We start from the raw sequence: 26327 nt of genomic DNA, 5'->3' as shown, positions 1-26327 counted from the left end.
GTGTGTTTGTGTGTGAGTGAGTGTGAGTGTGTTTGTATATGGCTAAATGTATGAATGAGTATGTATAATGGGTGGTATAAGAGCAGATCACTAAAGTCAAAGCCCAGATCCTGCTGCCTGAGGGCTGGCCTTCCCACTCTGTAGATGCAGAAGCTCCTCTTGCTGTTCTTTAGAGCCTCTGGATCAAGAAGGAGACACAGGAGAGGTAGAATGGAAGCAGAAAGGATGAAGACAGAGACAAGGCAGTTTGGAAGAATGAAATCATCACAACAGCCTATAGAGATGTTGGGAATCATGAACAGGACAAATCGTCATGTTTGCTCCTATTTCTGTATGATCATGACACACTTATAGAAAATGATACCTGGATACTAAACTGTTTGTAGATTGCTTATTGTAGGGAGGTGAGTAGATCCCCTTTTATCACCCCTAGACTATACGTCTGAGTCAAGACAGCTTAGTGGTAACCATAGCAACAGATACACACAGGGATACGGCTCTCTTCCTGCCAAGGTCTAACCAGTCACAAGGGTTGGCCTGAAGCACAAACCCAGGCAGCAGACCTGCTGAGAAGAGGAACAAACAACAGAAACAAAATAAAAAGCCTGACAAGATGGAAGCACAACTGTTACAAGATGAAAGATGGTGAAACATGCTGCTGTACTTCCTTTCTTTCACTAAAGGTGTTGGGCAGAATCCAAGATCCTCCCTTTGTAGAAAACACAGATCTAGAGGACAGACAACACTTTGTCCCCTCCCATAACAAGAGGAGCTCACACAGTTATCTCCCTGGCTCCTCCTCTCCCTGACGCCTGTTGGCGATGGTAATGTGGGAGGACCAGGAATGTGTGTGGCTGGGCGATAAGGCTGGTGTAAAATTTAATTAACACAAAGCCATGGTGAAAACAGCTTCATTTCTCACTGCATTATTAACTAGAGTGCTGTGTAAGAGCCTCATCTCAATCAATGTACGTAACAGGTTGGGCGGGGGGGGGGGGGGGGGGAGGGGGGGGGGGGTGAGAGTGAGAAAGAAATACAGGCAGATGATGACAATGCAATAGATTTTAGAAGGGAAAAAAATGCAATTTTTAGACTCTTAAAAAGATTTCTGAGTCAAGAGAAAACATTTAAGCCCTGAATAATCTTTAGACTTTACATTCTATTGCCTTTTCTGCCTTGGTCCCCACAAACCACATGGTGTTTATCTAGGCAGAAGGAAGACATGGCTGTATGAATGTTAGGAGGGATGTTAGGGGGGAAAGAGAGAGGAGAGGATCTCAGAGGCCAGCTGAATAGCGATCACAGATTAGTAGCTCACCTGCTGTTTTGAGGCCTGAGCTAGTCTGAATGGGCTGATTAGGGGCCTTGGCTCGACATGCTGAACACTGCTTCCTATTTCACGACCCGCAGCCTCTATTACAGCCCAGCTTCCTCATAATCCAGCTAAGAGTGGATATCTGAGGAGCCTGATCGGCTTAGAACTTGGCTGGAAACAGGGTATGTACAGCAGAGGGACACAGAGCAAAGTGCAGAGGTGTTTGCTATCATCTGTTCTCTTCTGTGACTGAGTGGGCACAGTGGAGCCCCGTGTCTGTTTGTGTGTTTCTGTGTGAATGTGCATCCACTCTACTCTCATCCAGTGCAGTGACCTCTCCAACCAGTCAGGCGAATTTATCACACACCGTTCCACTTTCTCATATCCTTCCATTTGTGGAGTGTCCATGGACACAGTTTCATATGTGGAGATTACAGTTTCATAATGAAGGTACAGTTGCTGGTAGTGCCTTACTCTGGTCGTCTTGGTATAGGCCAGCTCAGTCATTACAGGTAGTTACAATGAATCAATGTGTGTGTGTGTGTGTGTGCGCGTGTGTGTGTGTGTGTGTGCGCACGCGCATGTGTATGAGTGAAAAAGCTATTTATTTTTCTTTAGAAGAGGCCTTTGAATCCTCAGCTGATAGTATTCCTGTGACAGCACAGTGGGAGCCATTTGCCATTATCCATGTACTCACCTCCAAGGTGATAAAAGCTAAGTTACAGTAGGGATCATTATTATATTGTGCAATATGTCTCAGCCAGAGCAAAAGATACACTAGGTGAAAGTATAGCTGTACTCCTGTATGTTTGCCGTTTAACTACTTTCAATAGAGCGCTGTGAGACGAAAACAAAAATCTGAATATCCGGGCTTCTCATTTTTAGCCAGCGACCAGAGGTATCACCAGTATCAATGACCATTGTCGCTGACAGATTAGTCAGCTGTACAAACAATAATTGTTTAATTATACAGATAAGTGTCTAATTCAATGACTGTCTTTTTCCTGCACACAGAATTCTCAGGCAGCGTCCCGAGCCACCTTGATCAAAATACAAGAAAGTTAATAATATTAATAGGCTGTTATTCATTAGTCCATAACCTCACTGTCTGTACTGCACAGTGTAACTCCTGTGTGCTTTTTGCTGATTGCTAATGCACTGGCTGGCTGCAGGTAATCCAGAGCAACACTGCAGCTTATTCTGAACAACAGGCAAAATTATATATATTCACTGTTTCATGAACGTGTTGATCACAAGTGCGGTGCGTTGGATGTCAAGAAAAAAAAAAAAGTCATTGTATATCAGTGTTTACACACAAACACATACAAACCATTAAAAAAAACAGCTATTGTCTAACATTAAGCCTTGTATTAAGAGACCTGTCGTTGATGAGAGAATCATGAACAGGATTCAAAGTTTGTTTACATTTGGATAAAGGAGTGATATACTTAATATATCGACATAAGGATTAATCTTGCAGATTCATTTTGCAAAACCTCACAAATGTCTAAGTATATACCTGCAAGTACAGATAATAAAAAACATCAATCAATCAGCCTTAATAGACTGTACAGGGGCTTGATTGTTATCACCTTTAATAATCTGTTAATTTAAAATGTATGTTGTAGAATTCATCTTATATGTATTAATATTTATAAAAACCTAAATATCTGATATTGTTGTGGATTTGGTGGGATGTGGACCACAAAAAAATGATAAAGCCTTAATGCCTGAATGCAGGCTTGTATACTGAATTTAGATTAATCTACATTTACTGGTGCTAATCCTGTGGATTCAAATACACAGAGTATATAGGCAATGCAGAAGTAGAACAGTGGAACACTATTAGTGGTCCAGCAGTGTCCGATGGGAGGCTGGGGTGTCTCCAGCTGAATTTTTGGTTCCTCCTGTGGACTGGTTTGAAAACGAGAGTCCTGGATTTCTCTTGTTGTCTACTGCTCTTGCACATGTAGGTATTCATTAAGCCCAAGACTGACACAAGACCCTTGCTACTTAAGGCTGAAACCATCCCTCCTTCAGTGCTCTACACAAACCTCCATTACTATTCCACAAGTCTCATTGCACAGGCTGGACCTAATTATACTAGCCACTTTGTTAAGGTGCCCTCTTGCTCCATCTGTTCCAAGCATGTGTGCATAGACACAAGCATGCCCACACACACCCACGCAGACAGACACACACATATACCAACTGCAGGCCCCGAGACAGACAGACAAAGGCAGGTCAAGGTATACTTGCCCATCTGGATATGCCTAAACACATAACCCACCAATCAAGGGTAGCAATGAGAGCGAGGCGGTGACTCCAAGTGGTCAGATGGCCATGGACATGAATACAGAGAGTAGTACACCTGTCCACGTCTCAGACGCCACTCCTGCCCAGACCTCAGAATGCCCTGTGTCTGTGTAGCATTTTAACACAGTGTTTAAGCTGTCATGCACTTTCTATACATGTTGTCTGTGTATGTGCGTGTGCCAGAGAATGAGTACTCTGTGTTCAGGAACAGAGGCTCTTTTGAAATAATCTGTCACTTTAATGAGAAGTGCATGTGCTGTATGTTATGTGTGGATGATATATTGTGGCCAAATGCCAATAAATCAGCAACTTTGACAGTCATACTTTTGAAACAATGACATGTAACATCAATTCAAATGGATCTGAGCAAGAGAGTGTCTGTGCTCCTCTTTCTGTCTTGGGCTCGCTGGAATGATTTAATAACCCCTTCTTTTTCTGCTTATGTCATGTCTGGTTGAAAGCAGCAAGGCAAGGAAGGACAGGAAAAAATAGAGACAAAACAAAGCCAAAAAGAAAAGGGTAGACTGGATGAAACAGTGTATATTTCTTGACAAACTTCAGCATGATGGGGAGCTTTCCCTCATTACTGACACAGATATGAAGAGGCAAAAATATGACTGAGGAATGAGAAAGCACACACAAAGTCTGTGGGATATAGTAGCCTGTAGAGGAATTGACCAATCACAGTCTACGGGCACGCATCTAACAGCAGATTTCACCACAGTATCCCTACCTCACAAAGCTACGATAGCCGACTCAATGCTTTTAAACAAATTTCTCCCAAACAGTGAAACATGTGAGAACAGAGAACACATAGAGACTTGAGGAAATAAACTTCCTTTTTCATTCTACTTTTCTATGACTTTCATTTCAACTTCACTCTCTCTCCCTTTCGGTCTTAATGCTGTTCTGCAGTACAACCTCTGAGAGACACCGTGGGTTGAGTCTCAAATTAAGCCTATTAGTCATCTCCTACCACCATTTGCACCTATACTGAAGCCATTTAAAGTTTGTTCTGAATCGCTGCCTGTACAAAGCACAAACTCAACATTATATACAGAAACATAACCAAGTCAGCAAAAAGGGTCACAGAGTCAACTTGACAAATACATGGCACACAATTTCTTCAAAGACCACAGACTGACATGTTGGGTGAAAACCTGGTGCTTTCAAGTGGAAGTAAAGAAAAAGAACTCTCCAATTTCCACTTGGTGAAGGGCTCACTGGCTTTTTGAAGTGACCTTTACATCAATTTCAAGCTCTACTTCAGAGTTATATCACACATGATAATTGTTAGGTCGGGTGTCACTAAAGACATCAGAAGTAATCACTCCTAAAGACAGAGACATTTACTTCTTCATAGAGTGTGTTTTTTTCCCCCCGACGCCCCCCTCTCTCTCTGTGATGGATCATGCCATGACAGGGGCACCATCATGCAGTAAGGCAACACACACACAGATACACACAGAAGTGCTTTGTCTCTCACACACACATGGATATGCACATAAAAAATGTCATGTACTGTTATGTCAACCCTCCAACACACACACACACACACACACACACACACAAACATGCGCACATGCCAGCCAGGGAGCCTCGAGCTGCAAGGAGGGCTTGTAAAAAAAAGGCTGAAATGACCAGACAGTGCCTGGAGAGATGTTTCTAGAAGGACACAGTTAAAAAGCTATGGCTGCTTTATAGATTCAATAAGACTCTTACACCTGTGTGGCTAACCACCATCGATCCATCATTCTGTGGACCCCAATCCAATTTAGAGTGTTGAGGAGACCCAGGGCCCCAGAGCCTTATCCTAACCCAGGCCGCAGCCACCACAAAGCCTGCTTACCTTCATCCCCTGGAGTCTGTGTGTGTGTGCCTGTGTGCTTTTGTGTGTATGTGCTAAGGGAGACTGCAGACCCAGCTAAAAACCTTAACTGCTGGCTCATGTTGAAGTGAGCTGAGCCAAGTTTGGGATAGGGGAGGAGAGGAGATGAGAGACAGAGCAAGCTGTGAAAAATGGGAGGAACCTCAGGCCAGTACTCTAGTTGAGACTGTTGAGAAAAAGGGGGATATCAGGAGGTAAGGAAGGAGGGAGAATGTGAGTGTGCAGCACTCAAGTCGACTGTGACAGGACTGGAAGTATGTAAGCATTCAACACAACAGCTGTGTCCCAAAGGCATACTACATACTAATACAAAACAACACATACAGACTGATGTTCATACACTATTTTGACAGTTTGTTTTTGAGACAGAACTAACATTTAACATACACCAAAAAGGTGTATGAGTAGGTGTGGTGGTTTATTAGGGGTGGTCATTTTTGCATCATCATTTTCATAATCACTAAAAAATATTAAAATTATGATATTTTTTGTCAGGGCCTACCCCAAAAAACAAAACAACAAAAACAAAAACAAAAACAAAAACAAAAACAAAAACAAACAAACAAAAAACAAAACAAAACATTTTTTAATGTCTGGAGACTATGATTAATATACAATATGATGATAAGGCATCTCTCTGCAGCACTACAGTACTTGCAGCTCCTGTAATTTGGATATTAAATTTGGCCATACTGGGATTTTGATCTTTTTTGGATTAAGTGTTCACCTTTACTGTCTATACAATTAAGTCCCTAGTATGACCAATATGAGCAATGCCACCATGCATAGGTGACATCATCATATAAAGCGTACTAGCACGGGAGCTCAATCTGTCGGGCCATCTGATTTGTCTCTGCAGACAACAGGCTCTGATGCGCTTGAGTCTCCCTTGGTGCTAATGTTTGCCAGTGCTGCACATGTACAGATTGACCATTCAGATCTCTCCCCAAGTCGCTAATTACGGTATCTCCTGGCACAGATGTTTCTGTTTTAATTCTCTTTGCTGCTCCACTGGAGTGTAGCAACACCCCTGAGATCAATTATTAAAGGGTATTTAAAGCTGTGGGAAAAGGAGGTGTTAGTAGTGGGATGGTGTCAGTAAAAGCAGCTGTTTGAGCGCTCATGCTGCTGACTTAACTTCATCACCTCCCGATGCAACAGAGAGCATCCTGTGGATTCCACTCACTCTAGCTACTGAACCCAGGGCAATTAAAGCCTGGATCGCCATAGGAGAGAGGGAGGGAAAAGAAAAGCGGACAAAGTGGGGTGAGGCAGGAGGAGGGAGAGACTCCATACCAATAACAGGTAATTATGTTTGTGGAGGGCCGTTGTCAGGCCAGGAGAGGATAGGAGAAGTGTGGGGTTATGGGATAGCAGGGAGATGAGGAGGAGTGTTACTTAAGAGACAGATGGCAGAGAGAGGGAAATGAAGATAAATGGGTACTGAGAGGGCTGAGCTGGTGCTGGGGCTGGGCAGAGGAAAGTAATTAGCTGTGTTTGCTCTGGGAGGCTGGCAGTGAGGATGAGGCCTTCAGTGATAGGCTAAAGCTTTGAGCTTTATTAGTCAAAGGGGCCATGTCTGAGGCTGCCGGCAGGGGGCGGCTGGGCCAGCAACCTTCCAGGACCTTCCAACCCGTCACACCACGGGGTCTTTCTACTACAGGGACACACAGCAGCAGTTCCCTAATGCGCTGTGCCCTTCATTTCCTTTTGCTAAGGGACATGTGAGCGTGGCTGAGAATGAGGTGGCACAATGGCAGTACAAGCCTATGATGAATCACAACAGGTCAGGGACACTCGCACGCGCATACACCCACACAAAAATGGTCATTCACATGGCCTCTCTTAACATACCCCTGGCTTTCTGATTCTCTCTTTCTATCTCGCTCTCAATCACACAAAATATTCAAGTATCACTACTACCCCCACAATCCTTTTTCTGTCTCATCATTGCCTAGGTTCGCCCTCCCATCCAATCGTCCCTGCATTTCTTCCTCACACCATTTCTCTCCATTTCTTATGTTCCAGCCACCTCTATCTGTCTCTTTCCTCCCACCCTGTGTATCTCCCTCCCCCTCGTCCCCTTCCAATCTAATTTCAGATAAGTCGTAGCAGAACAACAGACCAAGGTCCTTTATCATTGCCATCAATGATGTGGGTGGATTGAGCGTGAGTAATTTTATTCATGTGTGCCTGTACCCAGCCCACAGGGATTCCAATTACAAGTAATAAGAGGTAATAGGGTTACAGCGTAATTTTTTAAGTGCCTCAATAATGATTGTAGAAAACCTCTGACAAGGAGAAAGCTGCTGTTTATCTTAGCAACAAATAAAAGCAAAATATCTGTTCACAACTATGAATAATGCAAGACAATTCAATTCAGTGTAATTAGTATCCAATCCGCCCCTTGCTCCCAGGAAGTCATACAGACTCGTGTACTGATGCGCACGCATGCAATTGCACACACACACGCACACACACAGACACACAGACACACACACACACACAGACACACAGATACACTGATGCTAAACCTAAAACTGTTTAAGCATTGGCCTTTCACACTTTCAAAGGGCACACACAAGGTCACAAAAAGGCAAAGGGCCAGTCATAAAGGTCACTTGACACACAAAAAAGCAGGACATATGAACTGTCAAAGCAAATTTGCATGACATGCAAGAGGTGGCAGGGTTAAGCCTGATTTCCAGTGACAAATAAAAAGACAGAGCTCAGCATGCTGCTGGGTTTTATTTTTGGTTTACCATAGTTAACAGGCCTGAGAACTTGGCGGTAGGAGCTGGGGCTGATAATCTTTGGCTGGTTTTCTGTAGGGAGAGTAGTGGACACACAATGCCAACACACACTAAGAGGGATCAAAATGTCATATTCACCAGCTGGAAGAAGACTGGGAACGAATCATTATGGTGGGTGTGTTAAGTGTACTTTACTAATAGTAAATGATGGCATCCTTTTGTCTGTTTACATTTCCAAAGCTTGTCCAGTAAATTGGGGTGTTAGATGTGTGTGTATGTGTGTAAGTGTTGGTAAAGGATATGAGACTCACCTCTGGGTCTTGGCACTCTCTTCCTACGGTCTCTGAATGCAGCTCCTGACTGTAGGGCTTCCAGCAAACTATCCATCACTCCTGTCTCATCATTCTCTGGAAAAAGAGTGAGAGAGAAAGGGAGGGATGAGGGTGTGTTAGAGGACAAAGAATACAAGAAAGAGAAAGAAAAAAAAACATCAGATAAGGTGGAATTTGTATCAGCTGCTAAGGTTACAATCACAATTGCAACAGTTCAGAGCTTATAATGGCTCATCCACTGTATTACAACTTAACACACTCATATATCACACGCATGCCCCTGTCATCCTATAGGAAGTATCCACTGTATGACTTAAGGTTGTGGTTAACTAATAAACAGATAGGGGGGAAGTATGAACCTTAATTACAAAATTTAATATGCATTAAATACACAGCAGTTGATGGTATGCATACACACACAGAAACACAAAGGGAACGCCTACATCTGGCAAATATGGTATTTTACAATATTTACTGCTGACATACAACACAGCATATGACACAGCATACCAAGGTTAACTTTTAAAGCCAAACAGACACAAGAATGCATAGATGGAGAAAAAAGAAAAACAGCTCTTCATTGACATTTGACATTTAAATCATGCCTTGCGCTGGCGCAGCTGGGGAACCTGGCCTTCACACCTCAGGCAAAATGATGGACCTGGCAAGTGATTCGCAGTGAAAACAGCCTCCAACAAATGTGTGTGTGTGTGTGTGTGTGTGAGGGGGAGGGGAGGGGGGGCATGGCAGGTATATGGAAACGTTCAGGGTCACACACAGCATAAACCTTCCAACAAATGTTTATGCCGTGATTGTTATGTACAAGTGTGTGGCCAAATGTAAGCCAAATGTGCTGGGTATCATTTGTAATTTTTCAGTACTGGTGCCCTGATATGAGGCAATGGACTTCATTGTATGGGCTAGTTTGCAAGAAAACATAGCATATGGAGGTGTGTGTATGTGTGTATGTGTGTGTGTGTGTGCGTGTATAGCAGAGATAGACAGGACCCACCCACATCATCCTGGTGAGCAAAGTAACACTAAAAGATGCTATTCCCACCCCTAGCATTTACTTCTTTTTTCTCCCAGTTTAGTTGTACCCAATTTGTGTGTTCTGTCCCTTGTAGCTTCTGTCACGATCTGTAGTCTTGGGAGGGTGACTCCTACAGGTTGCCTCCGATACATATAGGGTCGCCAACTGCTTTGTTTCACGCTCCAACTCAACAGGGGTCCTGACCAACCAGTAGGACTTTCTACTGTAGCAACAAGGGCATGTTCCCTCAGTAGATTTCACCTGCAAACACAGCCAATTGTGTTTGTAGGGACATCCGGCAAAAGCTGGAGGCAACACTGCAGTGGTGGGCAGGTGACCTCACTGCTGTGCCACCTGAGTGCCATGAGCAGTTTTGCCTGGATATTATGTAATTAGCCTATGCTGATGTCAGACAAGGTGAACCTTGCATAGTACTATGGGGCACGACTAATCCAGCTAGGTTAGACAAAATTAGCCATTTGAGCAGTTTAGACTGACGTCAGTCATCTGCACCCAGTCACTCAGTGCTGTGCAGGTGTTTGGAAAGCCTCCACATGGTTATAGACTGGCTGCACCAGAATCTTAAAAGTGCACCAAAAGTTGGCACCATTTTTTTGTGTTTGGAGGTATCAACTTAACTCAGTCGAAGCCACAACAGCATGGACTTTTGGTACCCAGCCCAAGGCAGCATTGATACAAAAATCCTACAATGGGAGTCATTCAAGACTCTTATTTCTAAGAGGAAAGATAGAGGATTTTGAACTGTCATGTTTTTTAGAGAGCTGTGTTGGATGGTTCTGAATGGATCTATGTATTTTTTTGATGTATAGTGTTATGTGTAAAATTAAAAGTGACATATTTACAGTAGAAATTAACTGAATTTTCTGAGTAAATATGTAAACATAACTTTTACCTGCCATAATGCATGATTATGTGATAGGTTAGATGTTGTGGAGATGATAGTTTAGCACTCCTCATAAATATCATGATGATTCAGAGTGTATAGGTGAGTATAACCATGTGTGACACCGATGAAGCCCTAGGTAGCAAAATATTTGTTGACAAATACAGTACAGGCCAAAAGTTTGGACACACCTTCTCATTCAATGCATTTTCTTTATTTTCATGACTATTTACATTGTAGATTCTAACTGAAGGAATCAAAACTATGAATGAACACATGTGGAGTTATGTACTTAAAAAAAGGTGAAATAACTGAAAACATGTTTTATATTCTAGTTTCTTCAAAATAGCCACCCTTTGCTCTGATTACTGCTTTGCACACTCTTGGCATTCTCTCGATGAGCTTCAAGAGGTAGTCACCTGAAATGGTTTTCCAACAGTCTTGAAGGAGTTCCCAGAGGTGTTTAGCACTTGTTGGCCCCTTTGCCTTCACGGTCCAGCTCACCCCAAACCATCTGGATTGGGTTCAGGTCCAGTCACTGTGGAGGCCAGGTCATCTGCCGCAGCACTCCATCACTCTCCTTCTTGGTCAAATAGCCCTTACACAGCCTGGAGGTGTGTTTGGGGTCACTGTCCTGTTGAAAAATAAATGATGGTCCAACTAAACGCAAACCGGATGGGATGGCATGTCGCTGCAGGATGCTGTGGTAGCCATGCTGGTTCAGTGTGCCTTCAATTTTGAATAAATCCCCAACAGTGTCACCAGCAAAACACCCCCACACCATCACACCTCCTCCTTCATGATTCACAGTGGGAACCAGGCATGTGGAATCCATCCGTTCACCTTTTCTGCGTCTCACAAAGACACAGCGGTTGGAACCAAAGATCTCAAATTTGGACTCATCAGACCAAAGCACAGATTTCCACTGGTCTAATGTCCATTCCTTGTGTTTCTTGGCCCAAACAAATCTCTTCTGCTTGTTGCCTCTCCTTAGCAGTGGTTTCCTAGCAGCTATTTGACCATGAAGGCCTGATTGGCGCAGTCTCCTCTTAACAGTTGTTCTAGAGATGGGTCTGCTGCTAGAACTCTGTGTGGCATTTATCTGGTCTCTGATCTGAGCTGCTGTTAACTTGCGATTTCTGAGGCTGGTGACTCGGATGAACTTGTCCTCAGAAGCAGAGGTGACTCTTGGTCTTCCTTTCCTGGGTCGGTCCTCATGTGTGCCAGTTTCGTTGTAGCGCTTGATGGTTTTTGCGACTCCACTTGGGGACACATTTAAAGTTTTTGCAATTTTCCGGACTGACTGACCTTCATTTCTTAAAGTAATGATGGCCACTCGTTTTTCTTAAGTTAGCTGATTGCTTCTTGCCATAATATGAATTTTAACAGTTGTCCAATAGGGCTGTCGGCTGTGTAGTAACCTGACTTCTGCACAACACAACTGATGGTCCCAACCCCATTGATAAAGCAAGAAATTCCACTAATTAACCCTGATAAGGCACACCTGTGAAGTGAAAACCATTTCAGGTGAGTACCTCATGAAGCTCATCGAGAGAATGCCAAGAGTGTGCAAAGCAGTAATCAGAGCAAAGGGTGGCTATTTTGAAGAAACTAGAATATAAAACATGTTTTCAGTTATTTCACCTTTTTTTGTTAAGTACATAACTCCACGTGTTCATTCATAGTTTTGATTCCTTCAGTGAGAATCTACAATGTAAATAGTCATGAAAATAAAGAAAACGCATTGAATGAGAAGGTGTGTCCAAACTTTTGGCCTGTACTGTACATTAATTAAATGAGTTTAACTAATACACAATATATGTGTGCGGACCAGAGATTTTTTTCCCATACATCATGCAAGAACATTAAGCTGTTTGCCACTGAACTCTCGTAAAATTAGATGTCCACTAGCAGCACACTGGAACTATCCACACGTGCTGATAAAAGCAACCATAGCACTGCAAGCCTTCTCTTGCTTAATGCCCATCTGTCCTAATTAAAGCACACTAACTGAAATGGACAGGGGTTGTATTTTCGACCCATTCCATTTGTTTGTTTGTATGTTAATTAAGGGGATATCTCAAGACGTGCATGAATTTTGGTGGAAAGGCTAGTCATTGGCAACTGGCCTAAGGGGAGTGTATCAGTAGGTGTGGCTTGATATAAAATGCATGCAAATCTCTGATGCATTCAAGCAACATCATACAACATGGAAAGTTTGGTCTTGTGGCAAAGAGGACCTAATGAATTTTGCACACTGATTTGCCAAAATAGGGATAGGTATGCACTCTACTAGGTGCTCTCCAGTTTGTCATGTAAAGGATTGTGTATTTCATGTTAACTAAAAGCAAATTTCAGAGTGCTAAAATTTCTTTGAAAAGTAAAGATTTTACAAACAAAATAAAACAAAACAAAAATAAAATAAAATAACTAAAAGTCATCAAAAATCATAAAATAAAATGACTTGTATGAGTTTGAAACACATGAACATCAATTTAACTCATTTCCTGAAATATTCTTCCAGAAAAAAAAATCAATCTCTGTGCACTTTGTTTTAACACTGTAAAAATGTAGTTGCTGCATACTGGTCTAAACTGTATGGAAGACTGACAAAAACTAAAATGGAGTGTAGTATCAATCTAATCTCAATCAACTGTTCTCAGGTCTTTATTTGTCTAAATACATTCAAAGATACTCCTTAAAATGGGTATTCCTAAACTGGGAAACACCCTGTAGTAAAACAAATCAATGGATGAAAATACCCTAAAAAATTAAAGTTGACTTTTTGTACTTTCTTTTCTCATAGACTGCATTCTGTAAAATTTAAACTGCTACTGCAGCAGAGTAAAACATGAACAATGTAACTAACTAAATATATCTGTCTATAGTACAATAGTATCTATTGTTACTATTTCATTTTCACATTTACATACAGGCTAATTTTAATTTATTATTTTAATAATAAATAGGCTAATAAATAATTATAGTCACAGTCAAAAAGTGGACTGCAGGTTGATCCTTAGTGGATCGTGGGTGTGTTGGTCCAATTTGTTACAAAAAACAAAATTAATCTAATCTAGTCTAATCTAATCTAATTTAATATAATCTAATCAAAACAAATCACTACAATTTATCGGGTACTTCCAAAGACGGAAATAACCACAATGACTTTCCATACATTCCATAGAGACTGGGTAGTAACTGCTAGTTCCATTGCTAGGACACCAGCAACACCAAATTAGTGATATACAGTGAAATAGCCTAAAGTTTTTGAGCAAAATGAGGAACTTACCACTGCAGCTAAATTGCCAGAAAACTTACCAATATTGGGCCAGTAATGACTTTAAATAACCTAAATACATATAATGTGGAAAAGACAAAAATTGCGGATGAAGGGTCACAGGGATGATGGGCAAGAAAATGTGAGAGGAACATCTAGCAGGATAAAAATGTGTGTAAAAGATGAGATAACCCAAACTGGAAGTCTAGCCCCCATCTGCAACTTGCTACTTCATTCTCCTCACTGCATTCAATGGCACCAATCGTGAACAAGCTGTATCATCAGCCCTGGTGTGACTGCCAGGTTCCACCACTGATTTAGTGAAGGGTAGGAATACATTGCTCTGATTAAGATTTTGTGTTTTTCCTAAGTTCACTCTTGTCTTCCTGCAAATCCCAGTGAAACAAAGGCTTACCATACAGTAAATAAGAGAACAGCAAGGACAGTATCCAGACGTGGACATTAACTTGATTATAAAACATATAGATCGAATTGTGATGACAACACAATCACAACAACAGTGACCACTGGCGGTGCATTTGAAATACAGAGGCTTGTGAAATTGGCAAATCTGAGTGTTAATGCATTTGATATTCTGTCACAATTATAATGTTAAAACACATCAGGCCTTGTAACAAGTGAGACGGAGGCTGAGTTTGAAAAAGATGCTAAAGTACCTTGATCCTGTGTGCTTGACTGGAGTATGCTTGGCTATAACCAAAATTGCTGAATTTAGAGCTAATGTCTGAATATTTGTTCGTAGTGACCAGCTACTTCTATTTCCATTATGCCTTGCCCTCCATGACTTCGTCATCTGCACTGAAAGAAAACGTCTATTTCCATTATTCAACCTATCAGGTCTGGCAAATGTCAACTGTCAATCAGAGATGAAGAATGCATGACAAGTCTGATAGATAGTATTCTCTGAACCCATTCATGTTTCTCTATAAGCCTCAGAACAATGAATTCATATTCTTATTGAAATGCAAGAAACAACGTACAAAGACATGGTTAGTGTAAATCAAAATGTCAGTTTCCTTTGTCTTGCTGCGGGCGATTGCTTTATATATTTACTACAGCCTGAAGTTATCTATCATATCCCAATGCAATAGCAATTTTCCTGAAAGCAAACACACACATTGCAAATGAAGTGAATTCAAATGCCCCTCATTTGAATAACATGTACAGTAGTGTATGTGTGGCGTGTGTCTGTGCAATGTGCATTGCTTCTGTGTGGAAGCATTTACCTGAGCCTGATAGTGCTGGTCTACATTAACAGAAATTAATGATGACTGGGTTGGCTGTCCCTGACACAGTCACCCTCTGTCCTCCTGTGGGAATAAATCTCTGTGCTTGGCTGCTTCCCAGCTCTGTTATCAAGTTCACCTCCTCTGTCAGGCGCCCCCAAGCTCTCCTCAATCTGCATCCCCTCCATAGTGAGATCTACTACCCATGACTGCTGCTTCCATACCAAACCATGGGGTCTGCTAACCCACTGGTGGGTTCAAGCGGTGGCCAGAGGTAGCATGGGTCACCCCTGAAATTTGACTGGCCAGAAGAGGTGCCACCCCAAAATTCAAATCTATGATTAGCTATTAGTAAGCTGAATTGGGACTGCTGAGCTTCTCCACTAATGTCTTGTTTTACCGTGTTATTTTTAATTTTTCAGCTTTTAAATCATACATTTGTAATTTATTTTATTTATTTTTTATTTGACATTTTATGTATACAATTTAAAGATTGATTGCACAACTTTACTGTTAACTCAGATTCAACATGTTATTGTTTGTTAAAACTAGGCTACATACAATAGAGATTTCTAGAGATCTACTTAAGACAACTGATAATGTTAAAAGGGTCATTTTGTCATCATCTTCTCATATACATTTCTCAGACTCAGACAAGGATAATGGGGATGAATCAGTAGCCTCATCTCATGTGAGTAAGACTCACTCAGAATATGTATTTTCCTTCTGTAAAATTGTCAATGTTATGGGTCTACTATTGCTACTATGCTACGGGGTAACTTCTCATATAGGCTCCAGTTTTCTGTCATTCAAGCACACTGTACCCATACAAACTGTGAAAAATGCTAAATATGTAAATAAACTAATTAATTGATATAAGTGATAATCCCGGTATTTCTTCAGGTGTGTCATGTCAGAAACACTCTGACACTGAGAGCCATCAAGAGGTAACTGCTGGATGTAGGGGTAATAATGATGGCAGAGAAGCCCAGATGTCAGAACTGAATGCTGCAGCAGCTCTTGCTCTACCTGAACTCTATGGTATGCATTAGAAATTTATTTTGCATGTGAAAATATATTTTACTTGTATTTCCAGTATTCCATCTGGAATAATTCATAAATGAACAAAGCCAGTGGTACAATGCTTGTGACTGACAGGACACACAATTCAAGATCTGATTCTCCAGAATTTTTCACTTAAAGGTATTTTGAAGTGAAGAGTGTGCACTTAAGTTATTCCAGAATGATGTAATCAAACTCAGTGAACTACGTCAGTCTTAGCTAAGTCTGCGCCCCATTTGGACCACCCCAGTCAAAACAGTCTGGACATGCCAGTGTGCTAACCCAGGGGTAAGCAAACCATGTGCCATAGTATGCCGAGAGTCTGCAGGTTTTCATTCCAACCAAAAACTCCACCTGGTGATTTCACTGTTTAGTTTCTCCTCTCTGTTTGAAAGTGAGGCAATCAGTGAGATCACCTGGTGTAGGTTTTGGTTGGAATGAAACCTGTGGACTTAGCTCACTATGGCACATGGTTGCCTTCCCCTGTGCTATCCAAATAGTGGATCTCTTCTTCTTTCCTGTAGCCAGCCATGATGGCTTCTGGTCTCTCCTCCTCTACAAGCACTGTCAGTCGTCTCCACACTGCATGATCGCCTCTACAGCAAACACTCCTTCACTTGTAGGCTCCAGTATTCAGGGCACAGGGTCCCCAGAGTGGTGGGCTGCTGTTGTACCAGAACCCGAAGCCAAGCAACCACTGCAACATGCACTCTAACAGACACACACAGTGGCTAAATCGTGGCCTACTTCACTGCCTGCCTGCTGCTGTATGTGCATGTGGTGGGCTTTTCATTTGCAAGAGATTCACTCCTCTTCTGGCTGATACAGGCCTAGTTCTTCATCATTACACAGTGCAGAATGGCAGCAAGAATTTCTGTGGAAAACCAGCACTCTTCGATGTCCAAATATGTCTCCACTGCTGTGGCAATTCATCACAGGCAGCAAGCTTTACACTTCCCAGCAAGGCATGCACATACACACAAAAATACAGACATACGCACAGAAAACAAGCAAAAAGGAGCAGATCAATCTGTCGCAACCTGCAGTGTGTGCCTTAGTGTGTAGTACTCTGTTTGACTCCAACCCACAAGAACATAAAACACTCTCTGAGCCTCAGGAGGCGAGAAAAAAACAAAACCCGCTCAGATCTCCCAACTCAGGATTATATGGGAGCACAAACAGTCCAATTTTACACATCAATCAAGGGCACCTCAGACAGGCATAGACAGAAAACTGCTTTATAGAACGGAGACAAAAGATACTTTCAGACAGCCCAACACTGAGAATCATGACACATATTTATATACTCACACCCACATGCCCACAAACTTACAGAGAGATCATAGACACGTCAGTTTGCATGGGTAGTAATGGAGGAGGAAGACATGGTGAAGCCAATAATATTAGTCAAACTAGTAGCTGTGAAAATGGGTTTGAGACAGTTATTCAGCTTGTGGCAGGTTGTGCCGAGGAGGATGTGGAGATACAACAAAAAAGAAGGAGAGGATCGGGACAATGAAGATTGGTATTCCAGCTTTGACAGTGGAGCTACTGATTGGTGCTTTGATGGGCACAATTTTCCTGCCTCTTTCTATTCTGCTCCATCTGGGACCAAAGCTCTCATGACAGGTGTGAAGTGAGGCACATAGATGTTCTGTTTTAACTTTCACAAAAATGAAGACACCCTGGTAAACCAGTTTTGACCTCTGTGATATCTATTTAAAGAGTACTAAGAGTTCAGTGTCTGCTTTGTGTTCATGTCCTCTTGATTGTTTCTCTTCAGTCAAGTCCAAGTCCCAAGTTTCACAATGATAGAAAGCAGCAATTGAGTAGAATGGACTTCACTAGGAAGTGTGTGGCATGTTTGTCCTCCACTTTGAAAACACAAAAACAAAAACAAAAAGGAACAGGTTAGACGAACAAGAAGGTAAACAAAAGCAGAGGGGTGTCCTTCAAACCAGGAAAACAAAAGAAACAACACAAGGAATGGATTCAGGGGAGAGTTGGACCACCACCTCGGGGAATAGGCTGTAGTTATCCAGTTATCCTCCTGTCTGTAGCGAAACTTCAATCACCATCTATTTAATCAGAGCCAGCCCAGAGTGGCGTTTTCCATTGTCTAGACAAACAGCCTGTCCATGTGTCGATGTCTACCCTCTATTCAGACCAGCACTAATGCCTCCAGCCACTTCACTCAACAGGATGTGGCACTTATCATCAGGACATTGACCCGGTAGTAACACTGCTTAGCAGAGGTGGACCGCAAGGCAAGAAATAGGTTCAACTGGGCTAGGACTGAAAAAAGGAGGACAGAAAATGACATGCCGGAGTAAAATGCAGGTCTACTGCTATGTTTCCTTGGGAAGAAATTGTTCAGTGGGACTAATCAAACCCTCTCTCTTGCGTTCCCCGTTCTAATTTACTGACCCTTTGAACAGCAAATAGGCAAGTTATTCAGTGGGTACAGAGTGAGGTTGTACCCATTGATTGGCCACTGATCATAAAGGGCTGATAAATGTTCTAAATAGGTCATCAGTGACTGCCTGATTGCCATTTCAACTGCCAACTCTTAAAATAAAAATTCAAAAAGTTTTAAGCGCTGCATCAGGAAAGTGGTTGAGGATCCAATTTGCTGGAGTCAGCAGAACGCCAGTAGCGTGCACATGTTGTCCATCCAGCACTGACAGTTCATCTCTGTGGCCTGTGTGTGCATGTGTGCGTGTGTGTGTGTGTGTGTGTGTGTGTGTGTGTGCATGGTTGGAATCAGCTCCAGAGAAACTAACTGGTGCATAATGTTGTTGAAAACAGAATCCTTTTTGCACATCCCCTTCCTGTATGTCCAGTTGACAACAAATGTCAACTGGACATAGTATAAAAATGTATAAAGCCATCATTACGGTACAAATGCATCACAAAGAGGGCACTGCAAGTTTGTCCATATAAGAAATTCGAATCACATCTTATATAAGCCACCTTTCCCCCCAAATATTTCTTTTTCTATCTTCCTTTCTGTCGCTCTCTCTGATGCCCCTCCTATGTGCTTTTAGCATCTTTGCATGCAGGGGTGCGTCTCTAGCTGTTCCTCTATTTGACGTCTTAATAGTTCATTGCTTGTAGCCATGTAGGGAATGTTAAATAAAGCTCTGATGTGTAATTTGTCGCTCCACAAACATTCCCGCTCCCGGCCTACCCTGGGAGTTAATGCAACAGATTTGTCATACACAAGGCAGGCACAGCTAGGAGGAGGAGGAAAAAAAACACCTATTCAATCTGAATTTCAATCTCCATAGGGCTCTATGCAAATGCAAGCATGCTGATGCTCTCTCGCTCTCTCTCTCTCCCTCAGACTACCAGAAGGCACAGTGCAGCATACGGAGCCATGCTGCACATTATTGTGTAGGTAGGAGCCAATTTGGTGGAAGGTAAAGAAGCTGCAGGGAGATGAGAATGAAACGGGGAGAGCCTCACAGTGAAGGTGTGCACAAGAAGGCAAATCTCAGGCTAAAATTAAACTAAATGCAGGTACATGTAGTAGGTAAGGAAGCTGAATTCCGTTTCGATCATTTTCTGCCTGAATCCCTCCCCCGCCCTTCCTCTGTCTCTCATTGCTGTGCCCTTCAGCATAATGTGGGTATGCAGTCTCTCTGGGGCTTTTTAGGGAATTGATGGATAATCAGATGATTACAGAGAAAATCTCCATTGAGGACAATCCTCCCTGACAAACAAAGAGAAAGCTCTTTAGTTAATAAATAGTCTGTGTTGAGAGAGAGAGAGAGGGAGAGAGAGAGAGAGAGAGGGCGAGAGAGTGAGACAGAGAAAATCCTGTCCTGGATTGGCAGCACAATGCCAAATCTCAGTCACTCATTCATTTTATCACAACTATCTGTGTGTGTGTGTGTGTGTGTGTGTGTGTGTGTGTGTGTGTGTGTGTGTGTGTTGGCATGCATGCATATGTCAAATTTTTGCCAGAAACATCACTTCTTGGGGATGTCAGAGACTTTCCCTTTAGCTTTATCTTAATTTGAGCGTATCTAAATAAATTTCAAGCTCTAGGCATATTTGTATAAGCCTTTATGACAACATTTGGCTGAAGTTTGCTCTTATAATTTTGTTCTTATTTCTGAACTACTTTTCTGAGACAGAAAAGTTTGGAATGGAAGAAAACCCAACACAAATAAGCACAGAGAGAGACAGACAAATACAAGCTGTCATTCTGAGTAAGTAACATGCCGGAATTATTAAAATTTGCACTAGAAAACAAACATTACCTTACTATGCACACACAGACACCAACATGCATAGGCACAAACACTCACACACACAAGTTACATCTGTCTTTCAAACGCAGCAGATTGGTGGCAGCCCATAATTTTTGTTGGCTCTAACCTTGGCCCTGGTGTTTTGAGATAACCACAGCACGGCAGAGCAGTGACATACAAACTATTGGACATATATCAACATATATCGCATAACCACCAGATTGCCTGCTCATTCACCACTACTGGACATGACCCTGCTAAATTCCTGCCTTCTACCAACATGGGGTTGGATGAGATGAGCAGCGTAGAGCCATTTAACGATTTAAAGCTAACACTTGGCATTTGTAACATTACAGGGATGTGTGTGATAAGAGATGAAATACTGGACTCTAAACCTCTAGCAGAGTAAAGGGGAAAATGGGGAGGAGTGTGTCTTTTTTTTTTTTTTTTTTTTTGAAGCCAAGTGAGGCCTGCTTTTGGCTAGGTGCTATGCCGGGAGTAGTATTTTTTGGCCTGGATGGAGCATGGTGGCTCTCCACTTGCACTATAGGGTCTACAGGACTGCTGCACTGGCTGGCATGGTCATGTTAGCGAGATGCTGGTGCACGATTGGTACTGCCAAGCACAGCTGCTTTGCCAGCCTTGGCTTTGGGCATTGCAAATAGGTCTGGAGGAGTGCTGTCCCTGGCATCAGTGCTGATCCAAAGTTTAAAAAAAAGAAAGAAAGAAAGAAAATAAAGAAAATAAAGAAATAAAACATTCTGGCACTTGGTACAAAATGATCTGGCACAGAGCAGACATTATCTTCTTCATAACTATTCCTGAACCTGCTTAGTAAATAGAGTTAGCATTCCAGTGACCTTATCACCGGGTGCCACAGTCACACTCTGGGATTAAAGAGACTATCGAAGCAGATGGTCAACTTGGGACAACTCAGTGATTCAGAGGCACTCTGCCATGTTATTACCTGAAGTAAAGTTAATAGTGTTAACATGATACGTGACTTCATATCAAAAGATTATCAATTTGACCAGCAGCCTTTACTGACTGTGGCACAATGTCCTGCCAATTAAACAGGTTAACTCTGCTCACAGGGCAACCTTGTTGTTAGAGAGGCTGTCCTTCAAGCTGCCAGCTTGGTGTAAAGCTTTGTGTTGGCAACCATACATCCTGCTTAAGTGTCCTTGAGAAACAAAGTGGAACCCTACAAGCTCCATTAGTGCTATTTTAGCTGACCCAGTGCCCTGACCTCTCTGAAGTGGCCGCCGCAAGAACAGAATTTCCAAGTGGATCAATAAAGTATCACATTATCCTTGCAATTACTTGGCTGAAATCATACAAAGTTTGGTATTAAAGATAGTAAGAAACTTGCTGGGTTGGAATCGCAGAACGCCACTCCAGTGAGTGCAACAACATAGGGATGATGTGTTCACATAAACACAATAGCACACCAACATTTAATAAGACCCTTCAATAATAAATGTTAGTGTCTAATCAGATTAATGTAGCTTAAGCTGTTCTGCAGTGAAATGTGACAGGAAATACATGTGTGGCATGGTAATAGACAGTTGTGAAAATCAGTTTCGTTTTTGGAAAACCATACATGAAATCCCTGTGCAGTTTGCCAGACCTCATGCAAAACAAGTCTAAAGAGCTAATGATATAATCATGAGATTGAAACAGGCTGAGCAGGGAGGGAAAAAAATATCATGATATCTTTTTTGACATTGTAATCTTGCATTGTCTTATCACTAATTTTAAATGGAACATCCCGCCAACTTAACACAATCAATCCAAATCAGTCCACCAGTAAGCACATGCTTACTGAGTAGATGTGAGTTAACTCTGAAAGAGACAAATACTGAATTGTGGAAAAATAGGCACAGCTTCATTTAATCATTATATTGGGTCTTTTGCTTCCTTGATAAATGAGAGTCATTGTCTTTAAATGATCTTGCATGCAATTGGACGCTGGATTGATTTCACAGACAGCTGGATGCAGAGGGCTTAACGATGCAAGGGCTGATAGGCAAAGTGGAGTGAACAATCTCTACCTGCATTGACCTCCAGCAGTCTCTTCTTCTTCTGCTGCCTCTCTTGCTTTTCACGTTCGGCCTTTTCCTTTGCTGCCCGTGCTCTCCTCTGTTTCTCCTCTGCCTCCCTCCTCCTCAGGTTTTCCTTCAGTGCTTGCTGTAGGGATGAGAGAGAGAGAGAGGAAGAGGAAGGGATGAGACAGAGAGAGACAGAGAGAAAGAGAGAGAGAGAGAGAGAGAGAGAGAGAGAGAGAGAGAGAGAGAGAGAGAGATTGCTAAGTGGGGTAAATTATAGCAGTGTAGGGTCTGTCAGAGGCAGAGGCAGCTGTCAAACCCTACAGACATCTTCATCAGGCACCATTAAAGGCAGATGACGCCTCTCAGGTGCCTTGCCACTCCAGTCTCCGCTGACACAAAACGACCAGACACCAGGGATTTCACAAAAGGAAAAAGAGACTCAGATGGTAAAATGCGTAGAACGAGCTGTGATGAAGAAAGGCACTCTTGTTGGTTTTCTGTTTGTATGTCACTTATTCCCTGAAAATGCATAATATTATTTTCTAATTTTATTTTTGTGTCTTGCCCCATTGGCATCTGGATAATCTTGTTGTAAGTTTTCAATAGTCTTTTAAGGGATAATGCAGCCACTATTCCAGCCTCTCATATTTCTCATCTGTTTTTCTCTTTCCAGTCTTTTGCCAAAATTAAATGCATCATCACTAGCAGTGGGATACAGAAATAATAGAAGGGGAACAAACAAACAAACAAACAAACAATGCTGCAATGTGTAAAAATTACATGAAGTGAATAAACAGGATAAAAACCCTGTCACAAATGAAATTCTAAATAGGAGTATCAGACCACTGTCTGTGTGTGTGTGTGTGTGTGTGTGTGTGTGTTTGTATGTGCACGGGTTAGTAAAAGAGTTTCAGCATCACCTGCCGGCTATTGTGTGAGCTCAGTCCAGTCAATTAACAGTAGGTGGGTTCAACAGCTATGCTAATGCAACAGCAAGCAACTGCAACACGCCATAGCTGCTGAGCTGAACACAGCTTACAGGTGCTGCTGTGTGGGAGGCTGTTGATGTCTGCCATGCCACCTGTGGATCTATACAAAAACCCACATTTAAAAACACCTGAATTTGACAGGCACTGACTGCATGAATCCAAAGTCAACTGCCGGCTCTTTTTAAAATTGCAGGAATATTTCAGAAGCTTTTCTCCGTGTACCTTTCACAGCCTAATCCGTGGGAGGAACACTACCAACTTACCAGAGAATCCTCCCCACAAAAAAGTTCTTTATGAAAGTTATAACAGATCAATACTGTAATAGAGCTGGAATTTAATTAAGAGATCAGAATACTTTAATGCCTGCATAAGCAATGCTCTTAAAACATGTCTGATTAATGAATGCACTTACTCTCTTGTCACGTAAATATGTACTGTATAATTTATGACCCTTATGCATGCTGATAGTTTGATTGCCGTTTTCTATATTATTCTGATTTTAATGACTGAAATTCATGAAGAAAAAAAAAAAAACTACCTGTTCTGCCTCTCACTGAAAGCTAGAATGTAGTTCAGCTCAAAGGATGTTCCATGGAAGAGCAGCAATTCACACTTCACAACTTACTTTCATGAACTGCAAATGGTCAGCTTCATTTGGTTTTACCATCACTCTTTTCCACCAAAGCCAGAACTTGCTTGCTGTCTGTGTCCCAAATTGTACGACAAAATAGCACTTAACAATCCTTGTAACTGTCAGTTGATGCGATAAGGACTCCAGATTGCAAAAAAAAATATATGTCAGTGGCGAGCGGTGAAGTTTTTGTGTAGTCATGCTGTGGTCCCAATTTCATGCAAGCACCCTTGAAATTTTTTGGGCATTTATTTATTAATAAAAACGCATAATATGGTTTTTAACTATACTATATCAACTCAACAACTCGATTTTGAAAGACACGCGTGCGCATTTTGCCCCAATGCTACCAACAACAATGTTGGAATTGACTCTGGCGAAACCGGATGTGCGTCACTCGTCTTGTGCACAGATAGCGGCACTTCAGTTTCCGGTCTGTGTAATGGCTAACCCTAACGCTTACATATTCTCCCGGTGCCTCACGGATTTGCCTAGACTAACGATAAACTATGTCCACCGAAACGTTGCTGCCACTTCCCCTGCCCCCAAAAGCAAACGAGAAAAGGGTTTTAAGTTATACATCTCCAGCTATTTGCACAACATCGAAGGTATGTAATTTAGAGAACGTTAGCTAACGGTCGTTAGCTAGCTTTAGCTAACTAACGTAGATGGTTAGCACCAGGCGAATCACACCGTAACGTTTGTTGTGTAAAATGAATCTCGTTTTTGTATCCAGTGGCAAGTTAGCTGACTATACCTGAGGCCTGTATCATGAAGCGGGATTAAGGCGTTAGCGAGATAACTTCAGGCTCAACTCCAGATTTTCTGTATCACAAAGCTGGTTCACCTCTCATCCGGACAGGATGCCTATCCTAAACCTGTTCTGAAAGCTAGCCTGCTAGGGTTAGGGATAGGGTTGACCCTGCTATCAACTTGATGTACTGACATGATTGGATTTTGGCGTCCGCTTTATTATTATAGCCTGTAAAACAGACACGCAACACGTCTGTGCAGTGCAGTGAATTCATAGGTGTCAGCGTCAGATGTGGGCTACTTGAGCCACTGATGTGTAGTTTGCGCATTTATGCCGTGGCTGCCTTCTCTTCGCGGCAGCCACGGTGTTCGATTTAGTGCGTACATTTTGTTTTTCCTCCTTTTCCAGTCAGCTGCCTCGGAGCCCTCCCTTATTGTCTCTTGATGAGACAAACCTGGATTGAGTGAGCGAGTTGATAACCAGCGTCGTGATACCGGTTATCCCCAATAACCATGATCTCTGTTAGTGTAGCCGGATAGGTCTGAGAAATCCTGGGAAAACTGAGCTTGCTTCATGATACAGGCCTTAGGTATAGTCAGCTAACTTGCCACTGGATACAAAAACGAGATTCATTTTACACAACAAACATTACGGTGTGATTCGCCTGGTGCTAACCATCTACGTTAGTTAGCTAAAGCTAGCTAACGACCGTTAGCTAACGTTCTCTAAATTACATACCTTCGATGTTGTGCAAATAGCTGGAGATGTATAACTTAAAACCCTTTTCTCGTTTGCTTTTGGGGGCAGGGGAAGTGGCAGCAACGTTTCGGTGGACATAGTTTATCGTTAGTCTGGGCAAATCCGTGAGGCACCGGGAGAATATGTAAGCGTTAGGCTTAGCCATTACACAGACCGGAAACTGAAGTGCCGCTATCTGGCGAAACCGGATGTGCGTCACTCGTCTTGTGCACAGAGTCAATTTACCATGAGATCGGAACTATTGGGACGTGCCACGGGGTGATGCAAACACGCAGCACTGTCACCAGCTAGCCTACATGGTCAATGAAATGACACACAAACATGCCCAACTGCCCATCAGGCAGGCTACGCACAAATGTGATAAATGTCAGAGAACACCTCTTTTTCATAACACCTGCAATAGCCTAAATCGATGAAACATGCCAGTTTACTCCATTGAAGTTGTATTTTCACTCATTTTGATTGGCACGATGCAGATGAAAGAACAAACTAATGTTAACGTTCCCGTACTAGCTAGCCAGCTAACAACGTTAACGGTAGCTAGCTGTCAAGTGAATAACTTGCAGTTGCCACTGAACATTTCAAGCGAGCTTGCTATGTAGCTACTCGTGTTGCGGATGCGTCTTCTGAAAAGCTGATTCGCAGAGAGCTTATTTTCCATTCAAAACGCCCACGTACAGGAAACACCAGCTACAAAACTACTGTAAATACTCGGTATCACAGAGCGCATGCGCGCGTCAAGCTGTCAACTTTC

The 26327-nt window shown here is 42.3% G+C and overlaps 1 protein-coding gene across 5 annotated transcripts in view; it reads right to left on the bottom strand.

Moving 5' to 3' along the window:
- Positions 1-26327, bottom strand: part of LOC115379801 (protein diaphanous homolog 3) — a 292946-nt gene that overhangs the window by 55416 nt on the left and 211203 nt on the right. For all 5 annotated transcript variants that reach the window (XM_030080714.1, XM_030080729.1, XM_030080736.1 and 2 more), the window contains 3 exons: positions 22444-22579; positions 8584-8679; positions 8282-8344 (listed from right to left, as the gene is read on the bottom strand). In XM_030080714.1, coding sequence (XP_029936574.1) covers positions 8282-8344; positions 8584-8679; positions 22444-22579 — 295 coding nt within the window. The remainder of the gene's footprint in view (positions 1-8281; positions 8345-8583; positions 8680-22443; positions 22580-26327) is intronic.

Source organism: Myripristis murdjan, chromosome 3 (genome assembly GCF_902150065.1).
Source record: "Myripristis murdjan chromosome 3, fMyrMur1.1, whole genome shotgun sequence".
NCBI classification, from domain to species: Eukaryota; Metazoa; Chordata; class Actinopteri; order Holocentriformes; family Holocentridae; genus Myripristis; species Myripristis murdjan.
This window is presented reverse-complemented; position numbering and strand designations above follow the sequence as displayed.